The 25,379-nt window shown below is 39.7% G+C and overlaps 1 protein-coding gene across 1 annotated transcript in view; it reads left to right on the plus strand.

The window, feature by feature from the left end:
* The window catches only part of si:ch1073-15f19.2 (T-cell surface protein tactile), a 105,715-nt gene that overhangs the window by 48,308 nt on the left and 32,028 nt on the right, over positions 1-25,379 (plus strand). The window contains exons 3-6 of the mRNA XM_060826468.1: positions 12,638-12,756; positions 21,149-21,362; positions 24,025-24,089; positions 24,925-25,012. Coding sequence (XP_060682451.1) covers positions 12,638-12,756; positions 21,149-21,362; positions 24,025-24,089; positions 24,925-25,012 — 486 coding nt within the window. The remainder of the gene's footprint in view (positions 1-12,637; positions 12,757-21,148; positions 21,363-24,024; positions 24,090-24,924; positions 25,013-25,379) is intronic.

Below are 25,379 nucleotides of genomic sequence, written 5' to 3' on the forward strand. Positions count from 1 at the left end.
CCAGCGTTGTAGGAAGTAAGTTCCAGCTATCCACCACCCTCAAATCCCCTCCAAATCTCCTGCTCTCTGCATTAAAATAGCGCCCCTAGTTACTTAACCCTCCACTAAGGGGCAAGTTTCTCCCTATCTATGCTATCAATGCTCTTCATAACTTTATATGCCTCAATCAGATCCTGTTTCAACCTTTTCTGCTCGAAAGAAAGCAACTGCAGCCTATCTAGTCTCCCTTCATAGCTGAATAGCCCCAGCCCAGACAACTTCCCAGTGAATATCCCCACACCCTCTCTACTGGTATCCATTAGTAAAGCAACCAAAACTCCACACATGCTTAAGCTGAGATTAGATTCCCTGCAGTGTGGAAACAGGCCCTTCAGCCCAACACGTCCACACCGACCCTCCAAAGTGTAACCCACCCAGACCCATTCCCCAACCCAATATTTACCCCTGGCCAATTCACCTGACATGCACACCTTTTGGATTGTGGGAGGAAACCACACAGACAGTCGACCAAGGTGGGAATTGAACCAGAGTCCCTGGTACAGTGAGGCAGCAGTGCTAACCATTGATCCACTGTGCCACGCTGGGCATAACAACTGTTACACAAAGCCCCATTGTGACCACCTTGCTCGTGTATATAAGGCATTGATGAATAAAGGAGGAGAAAATGAGGGCTGCAGATGCTGGAGATCAGAGTCGAAGAGTGTGGCACTGGAAAAGCACAGTAGGTCAGGCAGCATCCGAGGAGCAGGAGAATCAACATTTTGAACATAAGCCCTTCATTTGGACTGATGAAGGGCTTACGCTCGAAACCTTGACTAATAAAGACAAGTATCCCATTTACCTTTTTAACGCTTATCCAACTGTCCCACCAATCCTTTGTACTTCCTCGAGTTTTACTGTACAGTGTGTACTCCCTTGCCTCGTTAGTCCTCCCAAATTGCATCCCGTCAGTTTTCAGGGCGAAATTCCATTTAGCATTGTTTAGCAGCACTGAACCTGCAGTACATCACTGGACACAGACTTCTGGTCACAAAAACATCCTTCAATTATCACCTTGTGCTTCCTGAAAATGTTGAATAAAATTGCCCAAACTGCTGTGGATGTCATGGCCTCTTGGCTTCTTAATCAGTCTGCCATGCAAGATCTTGTCAAAAACCTGGCTGATGTTCATACAGACCAAATCAACTGCACTCCTCTCATTTACATAGCTCTCCGAAATATTTATTCAAATTTGTTAGATGCAAGAGCGTCAAGTTAGAAATCTGAGCAAGTGTCACAACTTTACTGGACAACAAGTCTCTGTTGAAAAAATGCTTTTACTAGCAAACAGAAATGCAACTACATGGTCTAAGGGGTATTACACTTAATGTCAAAGTGTGCTACAAGCAACTGTCCAACATGGAGACACCAATTACGAGAAACTCTGTAAATACTTCACAACAAAGAATTTTCACTGCTGAGTGGGAGAACTTATATTGACCTCAATCTTATTCAAAAGGTGGAAGAGATTAAACAGATAAGTAACAAGGAAAAGTTTGAAGAAAATTTTGCCAGGCTCCATAAGCTCATGTCAGAACCAAAGCAAAAAGTAGAATCACCTAAAGGCACTTTCGTTAAGTGAAAAAAAATGTTCATACCATCAAAAAGGTAACTACAGCAGTATGGCCGAAATATTTTCCACTGCAATCAAACTGAAGAGACTTCAAATTCCAAATGGTAACCAAGTTCAAAATAAAGCCCAATCTAAGAGGCATAACTAGACTGACTACAACACATGAAAGGATATATGGTAATAGACAGAAAATAGATGCATCTGCAACTATACTGAGATATTTGCATCTAAGTGCAATGAGCGATTGCTTATGATGATTCAAGTCAAATATGAATTGCTGAGGTAACGGAGAAGTGTTCAGTTCAACCAAAATATCTGATATCTTCATCTTACAATAAATAACCATCAATGGCAATGAAGGCTATCACATCAAGCAAGAATGAATGTCCAGGTTGAGGAAGTCAGCAAATGTGTTTCGCCAATAACTGAATCAGTGAGGGGAATAACAGAGGCCAAAATAGGCAAGAAGGTGAAGTAGGAAGTCTACTTATGACACACAAACCAACAGGTGGAATAAGAACCAAATTCCATTGACATAAATTGACAACGTAGTGCAAAACACTCCATGGAAGAAACCATTAAGAAGAAACAAACAACATGTGAATATCCAAGGTCCTCAAAAGAAAACATTGTTGACTATAGCAGGGGTCACACCAAGACCTGAAAAGAATAAGCACACATGGTCAAAGTTCTGTGTACCTGAAATACAAGAGATGAATGATTAAGGTATTGGATGAAGTGTTGATCAAGCAGGTTGTTGGTGCCGACAGAATAGACTTAATATCCTCCATCTGCAGAATGACAATTCTGTGATTCTATGAATGTGAGATTAATGGCTCTCAAGTTTTAGAGGAGGGTCACAGACTTCAGACCTTTAGGAAAACAATCCATGTTAACTACCTTCTCCCTCACAAACTACCTTCTCCCTCACAATCCCCCTTCTCCCTCACAAACTCCGTTCTCCCTCACAACCTCCCTTCTCCCTCACAAACTCCCTTCTCCCTCACAATCCCCCTTCTCCCTCACAAACACCCTTCTTCCTCACAAACCCCCTTCTCCCTCACAAACTCCCTTCTTCCTCACAAACCCCTTGTCCCTCACAAACCCCCTTCTCCCTCACAAACTCCCTTCACCCTCACAAACTCCCTTTTCCCTCACCAACTACCTTCTCCCTCACAAACCCCCTACTCCTCACAAATTCCCCTTCTCCCTCACAAACTCCCCTTTTCCCTCACAAGTCCCCTTCTCCCTCACAAACCCTCTTCTCCCTCACAAACTCACTTTTCCCTCACAAACTCCCTTCTCCCTCAAAAACTCCCTTCTCCCTCACAAACTCCCTTCTCCCTCACAAACTATCATTCAACCAATTCCAAAAAGTACATGTTTGAGGAGAATAGTGAAAATGCCAGGTTGTTTGAATTTGTATAGTCAAAAATTTGATTAGATAGTGTAGAGGTAAATGTAAAGATGTATGCAAATGTATAACAATAAAGTAATAAGGGAAAAACACTTGGCGGAAGATGTTGCATAAGATTATAAACAACACTAGATTAAAGCCTGTGATATTATCACCCCATTGTGATAATATCATGGAGAATTGATCAGAGTAAAGAAGGCTGTTGTAGGAGACTGACCAGAGACTAATATGAACTTTACTGACTCTTTACTAACATAGGTCATATTCATGTAACCTATGAGTAGTTCTTGAAATCAATAAACTTCATATTAATTACTCAAGAACACTCTTTTGAGTTGGACCAGAAAGGTGTTACTTTAATTCACATCAGATCACTTCAGCTTGAAAGGGTTCACACAGAAGAACCACAGCAACTATGTTAGAATTGTATGCTTAATATGCTCTTGACATTTTATTTGGCCTCTCTGATTTCTGATCAGCTCTATTCCTTTTGAATGCAAGACAGGGCAGTGGCCTGAAATTCTGGGGCAAGTAACACATCTCTTGACTTGCCAAAGCCTGTCAACTGGTATATAATAGTAGCAATACAACATGCATTGCAACAATTAGTGAAACCCCTAATCACAGTACTTTCTTAGCCTGTCACCCCCTACTATCTAAGGCAAGGACAGCAGTTGCATGAGGATAGTCCCACTTGCCAGTTTCCCTCCTAGTCACATATTATCCTCACTTGGAAATATGTCACCATCCCTTTATTTGTTGTTGACTCAAAGTCCCGCAACTCTCCCAATGAGCATTTGTAGGAATACTTCTGCAATTGCAGTGATTTGTAAAGGCCAATCACCTTCACATTCATGAGGTCAATTAGAGGTGGGTAATAATTGCTCGCCTTTGTTCATAATGCTGATGCTGCAAGAACATCTTTTTTTTAAAAAAACTGTCATTTTATAATAAAGCTGCAACTGTAATTAGTTACCATTTTCCATGAAAGAATTAGCCAACGTGAACATATTGTCCGACAATATTAACTTGGTTCTATAGCGAGTAAAATGTGCCGTGAATATCAGCTTTTCATTTTGGAATGAAATGTACAAGACAGCAACAAAGTCAGAAGTAAGAAGTCAGGAACTTGATGAAATTCACAATGGGATTAACCTGATTTTCTGTCCATTAATTCAAATATACAAAAAGTCAGCTGCTGCACGTGTGTGATGTCCCTCACCTCTTATTTTATCCAAATATTACAAATATGTCCAAATTCAGTTGGTGAAAACTGGATCACAGAAGAAAATGATCAACTTTAAATTCTGATAGATAGATTACTCAATTTGTTGAAATAGTCTCGTTCACTTATAGTTTCTGTTGAGAGAGTAAAGAAAGCAATAATTATTATAGAAAGTTTAAATATTAATGTTTAGAATAGAGATTTCATTTGTGAACAGTTGTTAATAATAATTGAGCTTTCAGCTCTCTCCATTGTGAGTTTATTGTCCCATTCCCATTCTTGCCATGTATGTAAGAACAACATTATATTCATCAAATGACAGTGAACAATATGTGATGAAAGATATAGTGTTTTTGGAGTTAGATTTAAAAATAGAGAAAGATGGGTGTTGGGATCTTCAATGAGGTGCTTTTCATAAGGTAAGAGAACAGGGTTAGGAAGTATTTCTTAAAAACAACATTTAGCATACAGTAGATGATTGCACACTCCTGTGGTGTTAATGGAAAGATGTTTATACAGTTGGATTTACAACACAGCAACTTTGGTAAGAAATTGTTGGAAAAGCTCAAAGGTTTGGCAGCATCTGTGGAGAGAAATCAGGGTAAATGCTTTAAGTCGAGTGACCCTTCCATCGTTTTGAGGACCCAAAACATTAACTCTGATTTCTCTCCACAGATGCTGCCAGACCTGCTGAGCTTTTCCAGCAACTTCTGATTCTGTTTCTGATTTATAGCATTCACAGTCCTTTCTGTCTTTAAACTTGTTCTCAGTTGAGACAACTGAGTAGAACTGAACATGTGTTATTAAGTTTGATTCAGAAGTTGTGTTCGGAAGCAAGTATATATTCTCAGCTAAGTTAGACTTTAGGGCAACTTAGGGAATCTGTCAACTCAGCTGAAGGGATTAGTTTGTGAATCTTCCAAACCAGGAGAGTTTGGTTAGAAATTAGCACATTATTAGAATTGAGAAGGTTTAGTTTCTCTAATATATGGAAAAGTTCACTTAACCAGGTTTAAAAAGGACTCATTGAATTATTTCCTTAGTCAATGGCAAAGAACTTGTAATGTGCTAGTTCAGTAGAATCCTAAAAAGTTGAGATGGGATATAACTTCTCTGTCACGGGCAGATTGAGAGGAACAAAGTTGTGAGGAAAATTATAGGTCATGTTATAAGCAAAGTGGAAACATGGATACGAAATTGACTAAGTGATTAAAAAAAAATGGTCATTGGATAGTTTTTAGGCTAGAGAAAGTTTTAACAAACTTTATTAACAGCATTATAATCTTTTATAAAACACTACAATTCATTTTGTAGAGGTATTCCCATAAATGTTCATAGGGAGAGAGTAGTGGGATTTTGAGAAACCAACAAATAAAAGGATGGTGACATATTTTCAAGTCAGGATAGTATGTGACTTGGAGGGAAACTTTAACGTGAGGCTACGTCATGGCAGCTGCTGCCCTTGTCCTCAGCAATAGGGGGTCACAGATTTAGAAAATACTGTCGAAGGGGATTTCACTAATTTTTGCCGTATATCTTGTGTTAGCCCAGGTTTCAGTGTTGGGATCCTCGCTTTTCATAATATATATTAATAATCTGGACTTTGGTGTGCAGGAGACAATTTCCAAGTTTGTAAACTTGGAAGAATTGAAAAATGTGAAGGAGAATAGTATGAAATTCTGAAAGGGGATTGACAAGTCGGTGGAGTGAGCAGATAGGTTCCAAATGAGATTCAATGCAGTGAAGAGTGTTGCACTTTGGTCAGAAGAACATTGAAAAACAATGTAAAATAAGGGAGACAATTCTAAAGGGAGTGTGAGTGCAATGTGAACTGGCTGCATATGTGCACATATCATTGAAGGTGGCGGGACAGATGGACAGCAGTTAATAAAGAACACAATATCCTTACTTTTGTTGATAGGATCATAGAATACAGGTAGTTTCAACTGAGGCTTTCAAGACAGCATTGAATGGTTATTTGTGCAGGGATAAGGGGGAAACACAAAGATTGCTCAAAGATAATAGACACAGTACAGGCATAGTGGAATGAATGGCTCTCATCTACACTCTAACAATTCTGTGATTTGGCATTGAGAAGTAGACTCACAATTTGTTTGCTGTATGCTGTAAGATCAATCAAGTTGTTTTCTGCATCTTGCTCTTTTTAAAATTTCTTTTTTCTCATAAATTTCTGTTTGTTGTCAATTAAAGTCTGCACTCCTGTATAAATATCTTAGTGGCTAACCACTATATTAATTAATTAAACTTAATAAAGAAGTGAAGTCTATGAATCCATGTTTCATTTTGGGCTCTGACTTGTCTGATCATAACAAATGCCACAAAGAGTTTACTAGTGTGTACAAAACAAGGAAGTAAAATAATTGTAAAATGTTGTTATACTTAGAGGGACAATGTGACAGATGTGACAGAAAGTTGTTTCATGTTACAAAATAATGTGTGGAGTTAACCTGCACAAAAATATTCATTTAGCCCATTGCCTGCAATCAAAGATGTTTCTGTGCAAGTGAGCGGCTGGGTTTGAATATGGGTTGATATGATAAAAAAGACCTAGTTGGGGCAAAATCCAATCAGTTCACCATGGGTGCATATACACAATACTGAAAGAACAATAATTCACAGTGGTCACGTACAAAAGTGATTAGGAAAAGATATAAAATAATTCAAAATGGAATTGGAAAGGAAGAGGTCCAGTGTTGATTCTTGAGAAAAGGTAGGAAAACTTGACATATTGTCAATGAACCGCGCATTGCAAAGTGGCAAGTTTACCACTTAAGTGCCACTCAGAAACTTTTTGTAGAGCTGTACAGGCAGCCTCTAGGTTTTGTGACGCAGTGTGCAGTGTCCCTGCCTCTGACGCAGAGGCTCTGTGTTCCATTCTCACTGCAGGACATGATGGCCAAGAAAAGTGCGCTCATAACACAACCACACTGGTTGCATCAGCTTGGAAATCCTTTCAACGTACGGCAGCAGCAGGCAGGAAGTGGAAGGGATTCTGGGTCAGTGTCATAGAGGCATACAGTTCTACAGCACGGAGACAGGCCCTTTGACCCAAACTAGTCCATACTGACCAAAATGGTGGTCTACACTAACCCTATTTCCCTGCACTTGACCCATATCCTTCTCGTCCTTTCCTATCCATGTATTTGTCCAAATGTCTTTTAAATGTTGTTAATGTACCTGCCACAACAACTTCTGCTGGCAGCTCATTCCATATGTGTACCACCCTCTGTGTAAAAAAAAAAGTTGCTCCTCAGGTTCCCTTTTATTCTTTCCCCTCTAACCTTAACCTGATGCCCTCCAGTCCTCGATTCCCCAACCCTGGGGAAAACATTGAGTGCATTCACCCTATCCATGCCTCTCATGATCACATACACTTCAATAACAACTCACCTGAATGGTCTGGCCCTAATTCTCATGCCCCCTAGCTCCACAATCTCTCACCTGTGAAAATAGATTGTCTTTACCTACCCTATCTTTTCCTGTTAATATCTTGAAGGCATTGATCAGATCACCCCTTTACCTTCTAAGTTCCAAATATGGAGGGGAAAGTGAGGACTGCAGATGCTGGAGATCAGAGTCGAGAGTGTGGCGCTGGAAAAGCACAGCAAGTCAGGCAGCATCTGAGGAGCAGGAGAATCGATGTTTTGGGCATAAGCCCTTCATTAGAAGTGGCCTCCAAGCCTATTCCTGATGAAGGGCTTATGCCTGAAACATCAAGTCTCCTGCTCCTTGAATGCTGCCTGACCTGCTATGCCTTTCCAGTGCCACACTCTTGACTAAATTCTAAACACGCCTAATATATAATCTCTCCTGAGCCGTTAACCTCTGAAGTCCAGGTAACATTCTTGCAAAAGTCCATTGTGTGCCGTTGAAGGCTAATATACCCTTCTTAAGGTGTGGGACCAAGATCTGTTCACTCAGCAGAGTAGGGGTTGAGCCCGGGGTTCCTGCACTCCCATCAGCTTTCTTTCTCTTTCTTTCTCTTATTTTCACCTTTCCTCTTTTTCTTTCTTTTTCTGTTTCCCTTAGTTTTCTTTCCATTTAAGCCTGGACAGTGGAGGGTGAAGGAAGAGGCCTCCAATGGTAGACAAAGCTCCACCCCAGCCCAGGATGACCAGGCAACTAAGGTGCAGGTCGCGGACTGACCTCCTGGCCTAGACCAGCAAGCTAGGCCGAGGTTCCAGCTCCGCACCGAGGCTCTGCTGCTTAAAAGAGGAGAAACGCAATGTCGACCCAACGTGACAGTTTCCCGGTGTGGCGGTCTTATCCCCACATGGAACTCTTCTTCGTCTTCAGTGCCCATATATTCCTGTGGCCTTGTCCAGGAATGGAGGTCTCAGTCCAGAATGGCGGTCTTCTTCAGTGGAAGCTTCCAGCCCAGTGTTCCAGCAACCCGGCGTGTCGGTCCTGTCGCAGCTGCTTCTTCAGGGTATTCCACCATTTCTCCATCAGCTTTCCCCAAGCTCAGGAGCCATTAACTGAACTGTGATGAACTTTGTCTTACCTTTTACTTTTTAAAAATTATTATACATGGCTTCTGCCACAGATGTAGGCATTGTGGTGGGACTAATTATAAAACTTTTCACTGTATTTTTCATGGAAAAGTATATTTGACAATAAATTTACTTTCTATTCTATTTTATTTCATTCTGTTGCTGTTCTGTTCTATCCAGGGTTTTGGATAACTGCAGCATAACTTCTGCATCCTGGTACTCCACTCCCCTAGGAGGAGTGCATTCCATTAGCTTTCTTCGTTAAGATTAGGTTAGATTCCCTACAGTATGGAAACCGGCCCTTCGGCCCAACAAGTCCACACTGCCCCTCCAAAGAGTAACCCCCCCCCCCCCCCCCCACATTTACCCCTCACTAATGCAACTAACGCTATGGGCAATTTAGCATGGCCAATTCACCTGACCTGCACATCTTTTGGATTGTGGGAGGAAGCCCACACAGACACAGGGAGGATGTGCAAACTCCACACAGACTGTCGAAAAAGGCGGGAATCAAATCTGGGTCCCTGGCGCTGTGAGGCCGCAGTGCTGACCACTGAGCCACCATGCCACCCAAACAAAAAGGGATTCTCAACTGCTTATCCAGTGACGTTTTCACTATGCCATGCTACACACCAATGGGCTAGGCCTACTTGATTATTTTCTGCATATGTTTGTGGCATTTTAAAGATCTATACACCTAAGTCTTTTTGGACATCCACTGTATTTAACTTCATAGCATCTCGAAGGTCCCCTGTGCTATTCCTTTTTGGCCCAAAATGGATAACCTCATACTTGTTTGTATTCAACTCCATTTGCCCCAGTTTTGTCCACACACTTAGCCTGTCAATACCTCTTTTAATGTAAAGCTATCATCTACATTGTTTATAATGCCACCTAACTTTGTGTCATCAGCAAATCTGGATATGAATTTCTACACAATTACTCAAGACACTAACAAACAATGTGAATAATTGCGGCCCCAACCATAGATGCTTGTGAGATACCACTTGTCACGTTCTGCCAATTTATGCACCTACCCATTTTCTACTTATTTTCTGTCACCTTCCATACAACCAACTTCTTAGCTTCACCAGTAGTTGATCCTCAATTCCATGGAATTCTAGTAAAAAATGAGGTCTGCAGATGCTGGAGATCACAGCTGAAAATGTGTTGCTGGTCAAAGCACAGCAGGCCAGGCAGCATCTCAGGAATAGAGAATTCGACGTTTCGAGCATAAGCCCTTCATCCATGGGATTCTACCTGGGTTATCATTCTCTGGAGTGGGACTTTTTTATCAAATCCTTTCCAGAAGTCCTTAATGGCAACATCCATAGACATTCCCCTGTCCGCTAGCTTAGTCACTTCTTCGACAAATTCAATAAGGTTTGTCAGGAATAACTATTAATACATGCTGGCTCTTTCTAATTGACTGAACAATTTCGAGCTGTTCAGTTACCGTGACCTTGATTATAGACTCCAACAATTTCCCCACCATCAAAGTTAGGCTAAACTGCTCTTTAATTCCATTGGTTTCTTCTTTTGTGCTTCTTTACACAGCAGAGTAACATGTCCAATTTTCTAATTCAGGGGGATGACTCTAGTGCCTAGAGAACTTTAAAAGATTTGATTAAGGCAACTACACTGTGGACCACTGTTTCCTTAAACACCCTCAGGTGGAAACAGTCAGATCCTGGGGATTTGTGACTCTTTAATTCTGTTAATTATCTCATTATTGATGTTTTACTTACATTAATTTTATTCAGTCCCTATTCTTGATCCATTATTAATTTCCTCCAGACTTCTGGCAAGCTAACCTCTTTTTCAACTGTAAATACTGATGCAAAGTAATTATTCAACATGGCTGCCATTTCCCCATCGTCATTGACAATATCCCCTCTTTCAGTCTTTAGTGGGCCAGCATTGCTCCTGGCCACCCTCTTTTCCTTTATGTAATGATAAAGTTTCTTGTTGTTAATTTTGAAGTTTCCTTTCGTGATGCTTTTAGTTGTTCTTATAAGCTGCTATGGGGCCCTTTATATCTGAAGAACAAGAATAAGATTTGGAGACGCCGCCTTCATGCAGAGCAGTGGCTGAGACACACAGAAATCTCTGAATAGATCGGGAATTGAGGGAGAATGTACATAGAAGCACAGACATGGCACTGGAGGTGCTGGAGGAGGAGATCCAGAGCAGAACATTCCCTTGTACTCACCGGGGGCAGGACACCACCTTGTCTTATCCTTTCTTCTACAGCAACTGGAGCTGCGCTATCTTGCCTTACATCCTTCCCATTCCTCTGCAGACTGAAGAGATCTTCTCGCAAGATGGCGACGACCACCTTCTCCTGAAAGATAAGAGGGGCACTGCACTCTATTCAGGTGAAGTCCTCAAAGAATAAAGTTAAAAATCACACAACACCAGGTTATAGTCTAATAGGTTTAATTGGAAGCAGTAGCTTCCGGAGCACAGCTCCTTCATCAGGTGGTTGTGGAGGACACAATTGTAACACACAGAATTTATAGCAAAAGTTGACAGTGTGATGTAACTGAAATTATACATTGAAAAATACCTTGATTGTTTGTTAAGTCTCTCATCTGTTAGAATGACCATGATAGTTTCACTTCTTTCATATGTAAATCACAAAACCTTTTTGAAAAGTTACATTCTCAGGTTAACTGTAACAAGTGGGTGTCAGCTAGATAAGATGTTGAAGGTGTTAGTCCCCTGTGTTCTGATTAGATGTTTAGACTGATTCTAATCTAAAAAGTGAGTTAACAGAGTCTTACATGGATTCATGCAGTTTTTGAGCAAAGTACAATGTAACTCTGCAAGTACAAATTCACCCCACAAATGTATATGTATATGCGTGTGTGTATGTGTGTCTGGGGTGTGGAGTTGTGAGTGCCTGTGAGAGAGACTGTATGCGTCTGTGCATGTGTGAGTGTAAAGGGGTCTAAATCTGTGAGAGGGTGCATGTGTGAGTGTAGGAGTGTGTGTGTCTGTAAGAGAGTGTGTGTGTGTGTGTGTGTCTGTGTATGTGTGTCTGTGTATGTGTTTGTGTCTGTGTTTGTGTGTGTGTGTGTGTGTGTGTGTGTGTAGGAATGTCTGTGTGTGTGTATAGTGCAATATTGGTCACCTGTAGTGTCACATGAACCCAAGGTCCCAGTTGAGGTCCTCCCTATAGGTATGGAACTTAGCTATCAGCCTCTGCTCAGCCACTTTTCACTGCTGCCTGTCCCGAAGTCCACCTTGAAGGATAGTCACCCGAAAGTCCAAGGTCAAATGTCCTGGACTGCTGAAGTGTTCCCCAGCAATTCTGTCTGTCGATTGTTGTGCATCCTCAAAGAATGATTGTCATGTATATTTGATGACATGTTGGTGAAGTCCTAACAAAGCATCTCAAAAAGCAATTTTGAGCTCCCAGCAAGAAATGAAAATGAAAACTGAATCTCGCTTTAGTTGTGGCCTCATACCTGATCTCGTCCGGTCAGCTGATTGCTATTCAGAGCTATTTTTAATTGAAACACTAGTTAACAAAATACTGTACAGCCAGTTTACCAAGTGACAATTTACTGCCAATCAGATCTCCGTCATTCCTTGAGGTGGCCATTCCCAGCAACCACTTGAAGTTTTTTTTTAACCAAGGTGGTGACTTCTGCACTGAACAGGAGTTAAACAGTCCCTGCAGCTTAAGAAAAGCACATCATAGTCTCACTAGAGACTGAAGTGTTTGGAGAGAATCACTCCCTTTGACTTTTAGGTTTTGGATTAATTATTTAATAAGCTGAGTCAATTCACATTCTCACCACTCTCAGCTTTGTTTTATACTCATTTCTTCATGCTTATTAATTGTGATCTTTTCTCTGCAGTTAATTCACAGGACGATGTGTCACCGGTCATGTTTGAAGTAATGGTGAACAGCACGGTGCTACTCCCTTGTGGTTTCAACATGCCTGCTCGGCAAAATATTAGCCTGGTGTGGTTTCGAGTATGTACCTGCATTTAACAATCCTCTACCAAACAGAAAAGTTTCAAATCTTGAGGCTCTGCATTGTATTTACTAATGTAATTTAATCACTGCTACATGCCAAACTATGTAGCAATGACCACCTATAAGTTGGTCACTGTAACATAGTTTGACATGTCACTGGCTGCCATTAAAGTACACATGATAAAAGAAGGGTATCTGGACCCAATGTGGCCTTTAGGTATCCTAAAGGTTGTTGATTCAGATCTAGTACAAGCATTGGGAATAGACAGCCTTTAAAGGTGGAACAAGTGTTTTCTATTCAAACATTTGGAATTTTTTTGTGTTGCTGTTCCGTAAAAGCTGACACCAGGCCAGGCAAGCCAATTTAACACCCCTTCAATGAAAGAACATTGAACATAGAACATTGCATGTGAAGATGATCAATTTTCTGATGCTTTCTTAAGCATCTCGCCAGGGGCTTGCTTGTGTAGTCTGCATCTAATCTGTGGTTTCATTGTTAATGTGCAAGAAATATTGGTCACGCTGTGTACAATCTCCTCTCACTGTCCCCCACTCTGTGATTCCATTAAGCACAGTTCTATATCAGGAATATACAATTAAATATTCTTTATACAGGTTGTTCTGCTATGATGCGAGAGTTGTGTTCCTGTGCAACCTTGCGCTAGGGAAAACTGCTGTAGAAGACCTTGTTGTACAAGATCGCTATAGAAAATCTCTGTACACATTCAGTATAACATTTGCATTATCCAAACAGTGACCACAATTGATCAATTGTGTTATAGTTAATTTGTGTTAATGAAATGCACGTTATACCAGAACAACCTGTGTGCGATAAACATATTTGAGTGTCTAAATAGGTCATCAGTAGAAACATTTTCTCTGAAATTGATTGATACTTCTATTATGTGGACTTAAAGGAGAGGAGTGTGGACACATTTTCACGCTGTATCAGGCAAACTGGTTGCTTCTAACCTGACATGAACGGTCATCATAGAGTCAGAGGGGTCTACAGCAGAGTTAAAGGCCCTTCGGCCCATTGAGTCTGCACCGGTCAAAAAATATTCATCTGACTTATTCTACAGAAAAGAGCAGTCAGCATTTCTTGTGATGCAAAGGCCCTAATTATTTTGTGTCGGGGCCAAGGTGCTGGTGAAGGAGCGATGTGTGCCAATGAAAAGTCTTCAGATTGCAGAGAACCTGCCCAACCTAATGGCAGGACTACAATAGCAACTTATCACTCGCTTTCCCACTGAGCATCTTTCAGTTTGGAAGAAAAGATTGGGCGGCTCAGAACTCTGAAGTAAGGAAGAAAGTGGAGAGAGAAAAACTTTGAGTAATACGGGAAGATAGTGATGTTATTAGAAGATCATGCTTTAAAAAGCATTTAACTGCTGTAGCCAGGAGATTTAATCTCCTACTAGCTGCTAGAATTCTCCAGCCTTTGAAAACCCAATGGTCCAGCTTTAAATTTAACTGACTGTCAAAATCTGATGAAGAGTGCCCTATTTAATCTTATAGCCACAGATCTGTCTCTCCAGAACATATTGCTCAGGCACTCCCAAACATGCAGCAATTAAATTGGAAGTCAATGTGTTCCCAGTACATCAGGTTTCACATCTTTACAGATTTAACACTCAACGCAGCAGATAGGGTGGGAGGGATAAAATTATTCTCAAAAATATCTAGCCTCCAGAAATAAAAGATTGATTTAAACATGCTGCATTGATCTAAACTAAAGTCTTATTTCTTGAGTATCTCTGAATTTTATTCTGTGGGGGACTTAGCTGCTCAACGTATTCCAACCCAGTTTACTATATCACTATGGCTTATCTGAACTCAGTTTCTGTTGGGAGCTCATTCATGACATAAAACATTGAACCATTCACCATTAGTTCACATGAAATTGATACACTTGTCTAAGTGTGGAAATTAAGTAATTCATGTTTGATGAATAGGTGGCCTTGCAAACCCAAGAGTACATTCAACATCATTAATGCAAATTTTAATTCATAATTATTCAAATCAGGTGCTACATTGAATCACTAATGCTGTTTAACCCAATTACTATAGATGCTCTGTGATTGCGGTCCATTACTCTGCCATTCCTATTTCATTTCATAAAATTATGTTCCATGCACCACAGAAAAGACGATAAAATGATCAACTGAATGTTATGATCATCTCTGGGCTGCTACGCTTAGTGATTTCCTTCAGATACTAGCTGCACCACATCTTTTTCTTTATTCATTCACAGTTTGAGAGTGTTACTGACTAGGCCAGCATTTGTTGCCCAGAGCACAATTAAGAGTCAACCATATTGCTGTGGGTCTGGAGTTCCCTTTAGGTCAGTCCAGATAAGGATGACAGTTTCCTTCCCTAAAAGACAGCAGTGAACCAGATGGAGTTTTCCTGACAATGGATTCATGGACATCATGGACTCTTAATTCCAGAATTTTTCTTGAATTCCAATTCCAGTACCTGCTATGGCAGGATTTGCACCTGCATACCCAGCATGAGAGCTGGGTCTCTGGGATTAACAGCTCAGTGATAATACCACTAGGCGGCCATCTCTCCAGAAAAGCAAATATTTCTCAACTGTTATACTTGTTGATTTTAGTGCTATCCTCTATTCCAATGGTCTAGCAGCTATTGCTACAACTTTGTCCTCTGGAAAGCACAACCTATGTTCTTCATATTTGCAAAACTGGGACCCAAAAACTGGAATCTGAACAGTGCTGTGAAGTGGTTCCATTGAAATCACAGAATATATAATACTTTCTGTTCAAACTGATGGCTCACTCAGATCATTTATCCTAAAGCTTTATAGATTAACATTTTTGAAACCCTTCTCACAAGCAGCACGAATTGAATGTTTAAAATCCTGTGTGCAGGTAACTTAAAATGAAAATAGCACGTTGGTAATAGGTTAATGATCTTTGGTAAGAAAAGCCTTTAACTTAACTAGCAACCAATCTATTGGTCAAAATATTTTGGAAACCTCAGAAAAGTGAGTAAAGGTTCATATATCAATCAAATTGACTTTTAAAAACACACAGCCTTATTTAATAGATATTGTCAGAGATAGCAGCAGATTTTTCAGCGTGTATTCCTGTGGTTATGGTAAAGAAGGAAGAATCAAATAGGAATTGCAGATTGAACAGAAGTTAAGCAGGTTCTATTAATAATGTACACATGTTCTAAGGTAGTTTCCCTGATTACCCTTAGCTTAGGTGGCTAAATAGTACGGCGCAGCAACAGAAACATTTGTCCCACAAACATGTATTCTATGCTGTCATCATTATCTCAAAGGTCACAGGACATGAGGTTATAGTCCAACAGGCTTATTTGAAATCTCGACCGTGTAGAGGTTTACAAAATTATGAGGGGCATGGATAGGATAAATAGACAAAGTCTTTTCCCAGGGGTGGGGGAGTCCAGAACTAGAGGGCATAGGTTTAGGGTGAGAGGGGAAAGATATAAAAGGGACCTAAGGGGCAATGTTTTCACGCAGAGGGTGGTACCTGTATGGAATGAGCTGCCAGAGAAAGTGGTGGAGGCTGGTACAATTGCGTCATTTAAAAGGCATTTGGATGGGTATATGAATAGGAAGGGTTTGGAGAGATATGGGCTGGATGCTGGAAGGTGGGGCTAGATTGGGTTGGGATATCTGGTCGACATGGACGGGTTGGACCAAAGGGTCTGTTTCCATGCTGTACATCTATATGACTCTTTGACTGCCCCTTCATCAGATGAAGTGACTTCGCCTGATAATGGGGCAGCACTTTGTAAGCTTTGTGATTTCAAAATAAACCTGTCAGACTATAACCTGATATCATGGGACTTTTGACCTTGTCCACCCCAGACCAACACCGGCATCTCCACATCATGGTCCTCACTGTGGAACACACTCTAAGCTAACAATCTATTGATTCTTGTGAACAAGTTTTTTTATTAAACAGGAATCCACCAATGTAACGACAAACACATCAAGTATTTGGATGCACAAGGTTACCTTTGGCCTTTAGGACTCTATCAGGGTATCCACATAAAGGGGGTGTGGGATAGGAGACATTGCTGGAAATGGAGGCTTTTCTTAGTTTGATGTTTTCACATGTCAGTCCTCACATTGGAAACATATCAATGGATGTGTGGTTGATCTGTTCAGGTAAAAAATGAGGTCTGCTGATGCTGGAGATCACAGGTGAAAATGTGTTGCTGGTTAAAGCACAGCAGGTTAGGCAGCATCCAAGGAATAGGAAATTCGACGTTTCGGGCATAAGTCCTTCATCAGGAATGAGGAGAGTGTGCCAAGCAGGCTAAGATAAAAGGTAGGGAGGAGGGACTTGGGGAAGGGGCGATGGAGATGTGTGCCCTTCTTTGATACTTGACTTATCACAAAATGTTAACCTTGTGCTTCAGCACGGTTGACAAATCTGATGGTGAAATCTCCCGATCTCACATGACCTAGCTTTGGTCTGATTGGTTGACGTTTCAAACATGTGCGCCAATTTCAACTAATCCAAAGTTTATCAGGAATATTGTTTCATTGAATTTCCTATTGTGCTGGCAGGAATGGCTGACAACATCATCCCAATGGGAGTTTCAAGCTATTCAAATCAGATATATCAGAATTTCACTAAAAAGGGAGAGTGGAGAAGGAAGGAAGGCATCATGAAACTTAATAAACCACTGCTTTGACCTCAGTTGGAGTATTGTGTCCAGAGCTGAGAATCACACTTTAGGAAGAATGTCAAGGCATTAAGGAGGGCAGGAAAGATTTACAAAAATAGTTCCAGAGACGAAGGACTTATGGCTTATGCTGATACCCCAGGGAAGACAGGATTCTTCTCCTTGATTGAGAATATTTAAAGAATTAACCCATTTCATGAAGTAATTGTACTTGGTGTAATATGCAATTCAGTTCATAAAGCTAAAAGTTCAAATTTGAATTATTACCAAACAGCTGGGAACCACACGTACAATAAGCACAGAGGGTTTTGTGAAAACCTTAAAAAGATGTCTGGTGGCTGACTACCAAACGCCATGAATTGTAGATAGGGGAATCAGTTGAGCTTCATAAATTCAGCACAAAGCACGATGGATAGATGGGACAAGGTTCATAAGGACTTGACTTGGTTTTGCAACTCATTAAGGGCCATCACAAGATAAAATAGTAACCGCCTGTTTGCTCTGAGCTACAGAATCAATGACACTTTCTTAATGCACTTTAGTAGGAAGAATAGAGGCATAGACAATTTTCTAACTGGGGAAGGTTTCAGAAATCTGAAGCACAAAAGGATTGGGAGTCCTAGATTCAGTTGGTGATTAAGAAGGCAAATGCAATGTTAGTATTTATTTCAAAAGAGTTAAATTACGGGGCATACTGCTGAGACTATATAAGGCTCTGGTCAGACTGCATTTGGAATATTGAGAGCAGTTTTAGACCTCATATTTTATGAAGGATGTACTGGCATCGGAGGGAGTCCAGAGGATGTTTGCAAGAATGATTCTGGGAGTGACGGGCTTGTCATATGAGGAGCAGTTGAGGACTCTGGGTCTGTGCTCAGTGGAGCTTAGACAGATAATGGGGGATGGGGGCGCAGAAACTTAGAGAATACAGAGAGATCTGGATGGAGTGGACATGGAGAAGATACTTCCAGTAATATGAGAGACCAGGACCCAAGTACACAGCCTCAGAGTGAAGTGACAGCCCTTTAGAACTGAGATGAGGAAAACTTTCTTCAGCCAGACGATGGTGAATCTATGGAACTCATGGCCACAAAAGATTGTGGAGGCTAAATCATTGAGTGAACTTAAGACAGAGATAGATATGTTCTTGATTATTAGGAGGAATAAAGGCGACAGGGGGAAGATAGATGAATGGACTTGCAAAACATAACAGCCATAATCGAACATTGGAGCAGACCCAATTGGGCTGAATGATCTAATTGTGTTCCTATATCTAATAGCCTTATAAATCAGGATACACAAAGACCACAACAGCCATTTGTTGAAGCATATAGATATACAGGACATTGGTTAGGCTACTTTTGGAATATTGCGTGCAATTCTGGTCTCCGTCCTCTAGGAAGAATATTGTGAAACTTGAAAGGGCTCAAAAATGATTTATGAGGATGTTGCCAGGGTTGGAGGATTTGAGCTATACGGAGAGGTTCAATAGGCTAGGGCTGTATTCCCTACAGCGTCAGACGCTGAGGGGTCACCTTGTAGAGGTTGTTAAATCATGAGGGGCATAGATAGGGTAATTAGACAAAGTCTTTTCTTTGAGGTTGGGGAGTCCAAAACTAGAGGGAGCAGGTTGAGGGTGAGAGGGGAAAGATTTAGAAGGGACGTAAGGGGCAACGTTTTCACGCAGAGGGTGGTGTGTATATGGAAGAGCTACCAGAGGAAGTGGTGGAGGCTGGTACAATTACAACATTTAAAAGGCATCTGGATGGGTTAATGAACAGGAAGGGTTGAGAGACATATGAGCCAAGTGCTGGCACATTGGACAAGATTAGGTTAGGATATCTGGTCGGCATGGACGAGTTGGATGAAAGGGTCTGTTTCGGTGCTGTGCATCTCTATGACTCTGTATAGAGTTGAGATCTGCAAGGTCTTCTTCTACAAGAAAGACTGAGACAACATGTCAATCTCAAGACAGTATATGAGGACAATCTCATTGAAAGATTTGTTTGAATTTCCATTTTATCTCTCAGTGGATTTGAAGATTATGTTACATTGAAAGTAAAGTTGTTATGTTACAATTATCTTCAATAGAACAGATCGTGGCTAGGTGAGATGTGCTTCAGGAGGTTGGTGTGGATTCCATGAATTGAATGGCCTGCTTCCACACTGTGGAGATTCTACAAAAGTGTGGATTCTTTTTTAAGTTATTGTCTTTTTTCACTCTTTTTCTGAAGGGTGTGTGTGTTTTGCTGATATTTAGTGAGCAAAGCATTAGATTAGATTTTTAGATTACTTACAGTGTGGAAACAGGCCCTTCGGCCCAACAAGTCCACACTGACCCGCCGAAGCGCAACCCACCCATACCCCTACATTTACCCCTTACCTAACACTACGGGCAATTTAGCATGGCCAATTCACCTGACCTGCACATCTTTGGATTGTGGGAGGAAACCGGAGCACCCGGAGGAAACCCACGCAGACACGGGGAGAACGTGCAAACTCCACACAGTCAGTCGCCTGAGTCGGGAATTGAACCCGGGTCTCAGGCGCTGTGAGGCAGCAGTGCTAACCACTGTGCCACCGTGCCGCCCACTAATTCTTGTACATTATTGGGTATGTAAACCATTTCATGCAATTTTATCAAATATGTTTTATTTTGATGAGCCAATAATTGTGTTTACTAAGAAACCTGTTTGACACCTCTTTCATTTTAAGCATGGCTTAAATAACATATTTAATCGACCATTTTCGGCAACTGCAAAAACTATTTTAATTTATGTGATGGCCCATAGTGTTGCAAGACTGAAGGAACAGTGCACCCCTTCAACCCTGATGATACTGTGAATGTATCCACACCAGATGGAAAGCAGTGCTCCAAGATCATGGCTCGCTCTTGCCTTTTCTGAGACAATTAATTCTGAAAGCAAATGTCTTCACAGTGAGACAATCATTGCATAAAAGATTTCTTATAATACTGCAAAGCAACCCTAATTTTCAGTACATCGCTTAGATTGGTTTGCTGACATTGAGGTGACAATGGACGTTGAGGTGGTTGTAAATTTTATATTGCCTTGTGTTGCAGATACTGGAGTTAACAAATGATTAAAAACATTTTTAAGAAAACTTACCCTTTTAGTTCTGAGAAATGCATTCCACTTGAAATCATGTGGTAATGATTCTCCTAAGATGGTCTTAGTTAGGGAATTCTAGGATATTGAAGCAGTAACAATGAAAGATCGGGATTCCCTTGAGGAAACTTCAGATGATTGTATTCTCACATGATTGACGCTCTGGTAAATGATTTCTTTAATAAAGACTGATCCCACTATCATCTTTTTAGTGCTGACTCTGAAGATTGCCTGATATAACGGTGTATTAATTGAAGTGATGTGAAAGCATCTTACATTGTGCAAAAGGAAAGATTACAGGCTCCAGTCCTTTTAAAACTTGGATGTCATGAGTTTTACTCAAATAATGGTATAACTACAACATATCAAGAGGAGTAATTTATTTGTTGTTTGACTCGAGAATGAAATGTTGTGTGGAGGATAGTGTGCATTAATATTGTGGACAGGGCCACATAATCGATACATTTATGGATAACAATTATAGACTCCTCTGTGATGGTTGAACATTTGTCTGATAGTTAAGATGTGACTTTTAAGCTAACTCTTCTTTCTAATTTGTTTTATTTTAATAGAAAAGCAATGGATATGTTGAAAAACTTAATCTGCCAAATAGTCTTGGATCTGAAATTAATATTTCCAGCCAATACCGAGACAGAATCCAATTAGGGACAAACTATAGTTTGGAGATCAATCCTGTTCTGGCAGTGGATGATGGGGAATTCATCTGTCAGGTGGAGACATCAGGTGATCAAAGGACTAACATCACAACTAAAGTCAATGTATTTGGTAAGCCCATTGAAAAATAAAACGTTTAATTGTTTTAAAGTTATTGTAATGGTAAGCAATCCATTATTAAGTTTGAAAGTGAATTAGAAGACATATTTGTACTGGCCATGCACTTTGTGGGCATGCTTGGTATTATGTAGCCCTCCAATGAATTTTTCTCTGCTCTGCTGTTTTCATATGCATGATAACAATGCAAATCATGGAATTGGTTTGGAGTGGGATAGGGTGGTCAGAATGTATAATTCATCGTGTTGCCAATGTTCCAAGAATAACTAGAAATTTGAAAGCACTGCAAATCAGATGCATGGACCTTCTTGCATAGTTCCTCTTTCTCAATGAGTAAGATTTAAAACCAATAACAAAGAGTACTGTTACAGTCATGTTACTGAAATCATAATCTAGAGAATAAAAATTCATCTTTTGCTTTGATGTTTTTAATTGATTTTAAGAAATCTGGATCTAAAAATCTGTTATTTGTAAATGTTACTATGATGCTGTCAGATTGTGACATCCAAATAAAAACAGTGCCTGGTTCCTTAATAAGTTTAAAAAATGGAATAAATCCAGTCTGTGACAATAAATAAATCAAGTTAATCAGACCTACGCATGACTCCAGTTCCACACCAGTGTGGTTCAGTATTAATTGTGCTTTCAAATAATTCAGCAGATCCTTCATTTATATCAAACCAGGGGATGAACAATAAATGCCATACCTGAAAGGATAACTAAATCTTAAGAAAATAAATTCACTTTTTTTTTAGAAAGGATCTCATTGTGATGTTTGTGCTCAGACACTTGGGTGTACCAATGCATTTAAAAACACACTACTCAACTGTTGGGTTAATGAATTGTCATAATAGTAGCAAGATACAGAATGTCAATTTGCAACTTCCACCATCTGATTTAAATGCTTATGAACTTTTATGGACTATTTTGGTTATAAACGGACAAATGTTGACCTAAAAGGACTGCAAAAATCACCCGGCAATAGATCGAGGCAAGTTCAGGAAACCAATTCAGATAAACAAAGCTGTCTGAACTGAAATTACCATTTTACCTGAAGGCACTGAAACCGGTTACTGAAAGAGAAGTCAAAAATAAAGTATATTTTGTTTAAATTAGCATGTGCCTATTAAATGGCATATATTGAACATGGATGATTGCCAGAGTGTATCTAGTTGGAGAGCCATACTTCAAATATGCAAATGAAACTTATTTCAGCAACTGATTTCAAGCAATAATAAGGAGAAAAAGTAATGTATAGATTTATAGTAGCAAAGAATGTAAGATACTCTCTCTCTCTCTATCTCTCTCTGTTTCCTCCTCATCTCAAAAACAGTACCTAGTGAAAAAGCAAATTGAAGGTAGAATCATTTACCAAATTCTTAAGGGTATCTACAAATTTCACTGATGCTGAGATCACCAGTGATCCATTAAACAACTTTGCTCTCATGTTAAATTTAATTCCTCCAGGATACCAAGGATTTGTAACTACATAACATTATTCTTCTTCTCTGGATCAGATTAAATTATACTTTAGAGCCGTATTTCTGAGGGCATCTGGAGTGACATTTTATTATTATTTTCAGCACTAGTAAATAATACCTTTCCTCTTCAATAAATAACCCTTGTAATTGGAGCCGTAATTTTGATTATGACTAATTTAAGTATATTATCTTTGTGCTAATAAAAGTATTTGTTTTGACTAACCACAAGGGTTTAAAAGAGGCCAATAGATTTAGCCCTCTTCACCTGGTTGTAATAGAGATTCACTGCCTATTGTGCAGCTAAGATACATGGAGAATACAACTCCAGTTTCAATTTCTGTTTTCTGGTGGTTAACTGATCACAGCTGGAGGAAAGTGAAAAGTAAAGGGCATTACAAGTAACCTTATTGTACGGCAAAGAGGAAAAGCTAATTTTGATTGCTATCTGGCAGGTTTTGCTGGAAAACTTGCCTGTGGACATCCGGGCAATAATTAAGCAGAACAGATTATCCATCATTACAGTAACATACATTTCCATTACATTTATGTGAATGGAATCAAAATTGGAAGGATTTTATAAGGGGCAGAGAATCTGCTCAACCTAATTATCAGGCAGGCGATGAAGATGAAGATCTAGCTCTGATTGTGAATGGGAATAAATCTTTAAATTAAGATGTTGATAATAGCTTTGGAGTTACCTGAGGGAGAAACATTGGCCATGGTATTGGGCAATTTCCTTGTATTGTATAATGTGATCTTGCACATCTAACTGAGCAGGAAAATAAGACCTCAATTTAAAGTTGCTTCCAAAAAATGGCATTCTTGACATTCTTGCCTGTATTGTTTTGGTAATATGCTTAAACCATGGAGTGTGGCATAAATGTTAAACTGCTTTAGAGTCAGAAGTTTCATTACTGAGTCAAACTAAGAAGGGTACCACTGAAAGATTTTGTTTTTAAAAGTTTCTACCTAATGTCTCAAACTCACAACTTATCTCAAGTTGTATATTTGTACGCATTTCCAGGGATTAAGAAGTGCTTAAGTGATGCTTGACATTTGACTTTTCCTATTGTACTGTTTATGTTTAATATGTACGTTTATAGGTTATTTCTATCACATTTGAGGTAAGGACAAATCTTTTCAAACGCATAAAGTTTGGAATCTCTACATTTCAGCTGAACCGACATCTCCAGAAATTCACAAGGAACTGAACTATTTTCCTTTGACCAAGCTACACTTGGTAAATATTGTAATCTCCTCCACTAATATTGTTCTGCTTTCACCCTTAAGATTCCTTTGCAGTTTGTCTTGATGTTGTAATCATCTTTTGCTGAAGTTAATGCATAATAACAGTATAATTTAAAAAGGGGGTAACGATATGGAGATGGTGAAAGGGGAGTAGATGAGTGCAACTCTCAGTGGGACCCCATCTTCCTGATGCTAGGATAAGTGCTTTTGAAAGTGAAATGATTAAGGGAAATAATGATTGGTTTAAATGGAAAGTTACTTTCTTCTTAAACTCTCAATCTTTTTCATCAAAGCTAATGCAGTTTTACTGCCCTCTGCCTTGACTACTAAACACGGTCTTGTATACAGAATGTCATATTATATCTGACACTTTAATGTTAGCCCTCCTACATTGAAAACAACTTAATAAGGTGATGATTGATGTAAAATAGTGCTGATGTGGATGGTTCATCAGATTCAATATTTTAGTGTTAAATCATTTGTCAAGGTACATTGGCCTTTGCTAACTCATGTTTTTTTTTGAAAAATTTGATAATTTATTTAATGTTCGAAGTTTATTAGTTTAACTACATTTTTATCATATAAATTTACCTAGATGTTACCTAGCACTGACAGAATCTAAAGCCAACTGAAATTTTACTTCCAGCACTAGACTTCTTAGGTAGCCAGGGAATGAAATGTCACATCAAATTAATCTACTGGAATTTTAAAAATCTCTCATACATCTTAAAATGTGAACAAACAAAAGCATTATCAAACATGCCATTCATTATCCTTGAATGTTTTCCTTAAGATTGTGAATAATACGATGTTTTATTTTGATTCAGAATGTTACCTGCATCTCACAAAGAGCATATCCAGAGCCAAATATCACATTCTACTTTGATGGACTTCCTCTTCAAGATGGGGATAATGGTACAAAAACTTTACATTTTACTAAAACCGTAGTTATTGGTGATTATGTAAGTGTCACTCAGTCACTCACTGAAAAGCAAGATGATGAATCCAGAATTGTCAGGCAGGCAATGAAGATGAAACTCATCCTTCTTCATCTTTGACCTGGGTGACCACTTAAGAACTCTCCACTGCATTCATCTGGTTGCATTCTTATCTATCTTTGCTGGAATTTCACTTGGCTGTTTTCCCATTCCCTCAGTAATAACTGTGGTCCCGTACGAATTTATCATTGACCCTTCATTTGCATACTGCCCATTGCATTTCATTAAAACTATAATCAAGCTCAGTACTACTTCAGCACCATTTCTCCCAACACCTCTGTTGG

This window comes from Hemiscyllium ocellatum, chromosome 6, assembly GCF_020745735.1.
Source record: "Hemiscyllium ocellatum isolate sHemOce1 chromosome 6, sHemOce1.pat.X.cur, whole genome shotgun sequence".
Classification (NCBI taxonomy): domain Eukaryota; kingdom Metazoa; phylum Chordata; class Chondrichthyes; order Orectolobiformes; family Hemiscylliidae; genus Hemiscyllium; species Hemiscyllium ocellatum.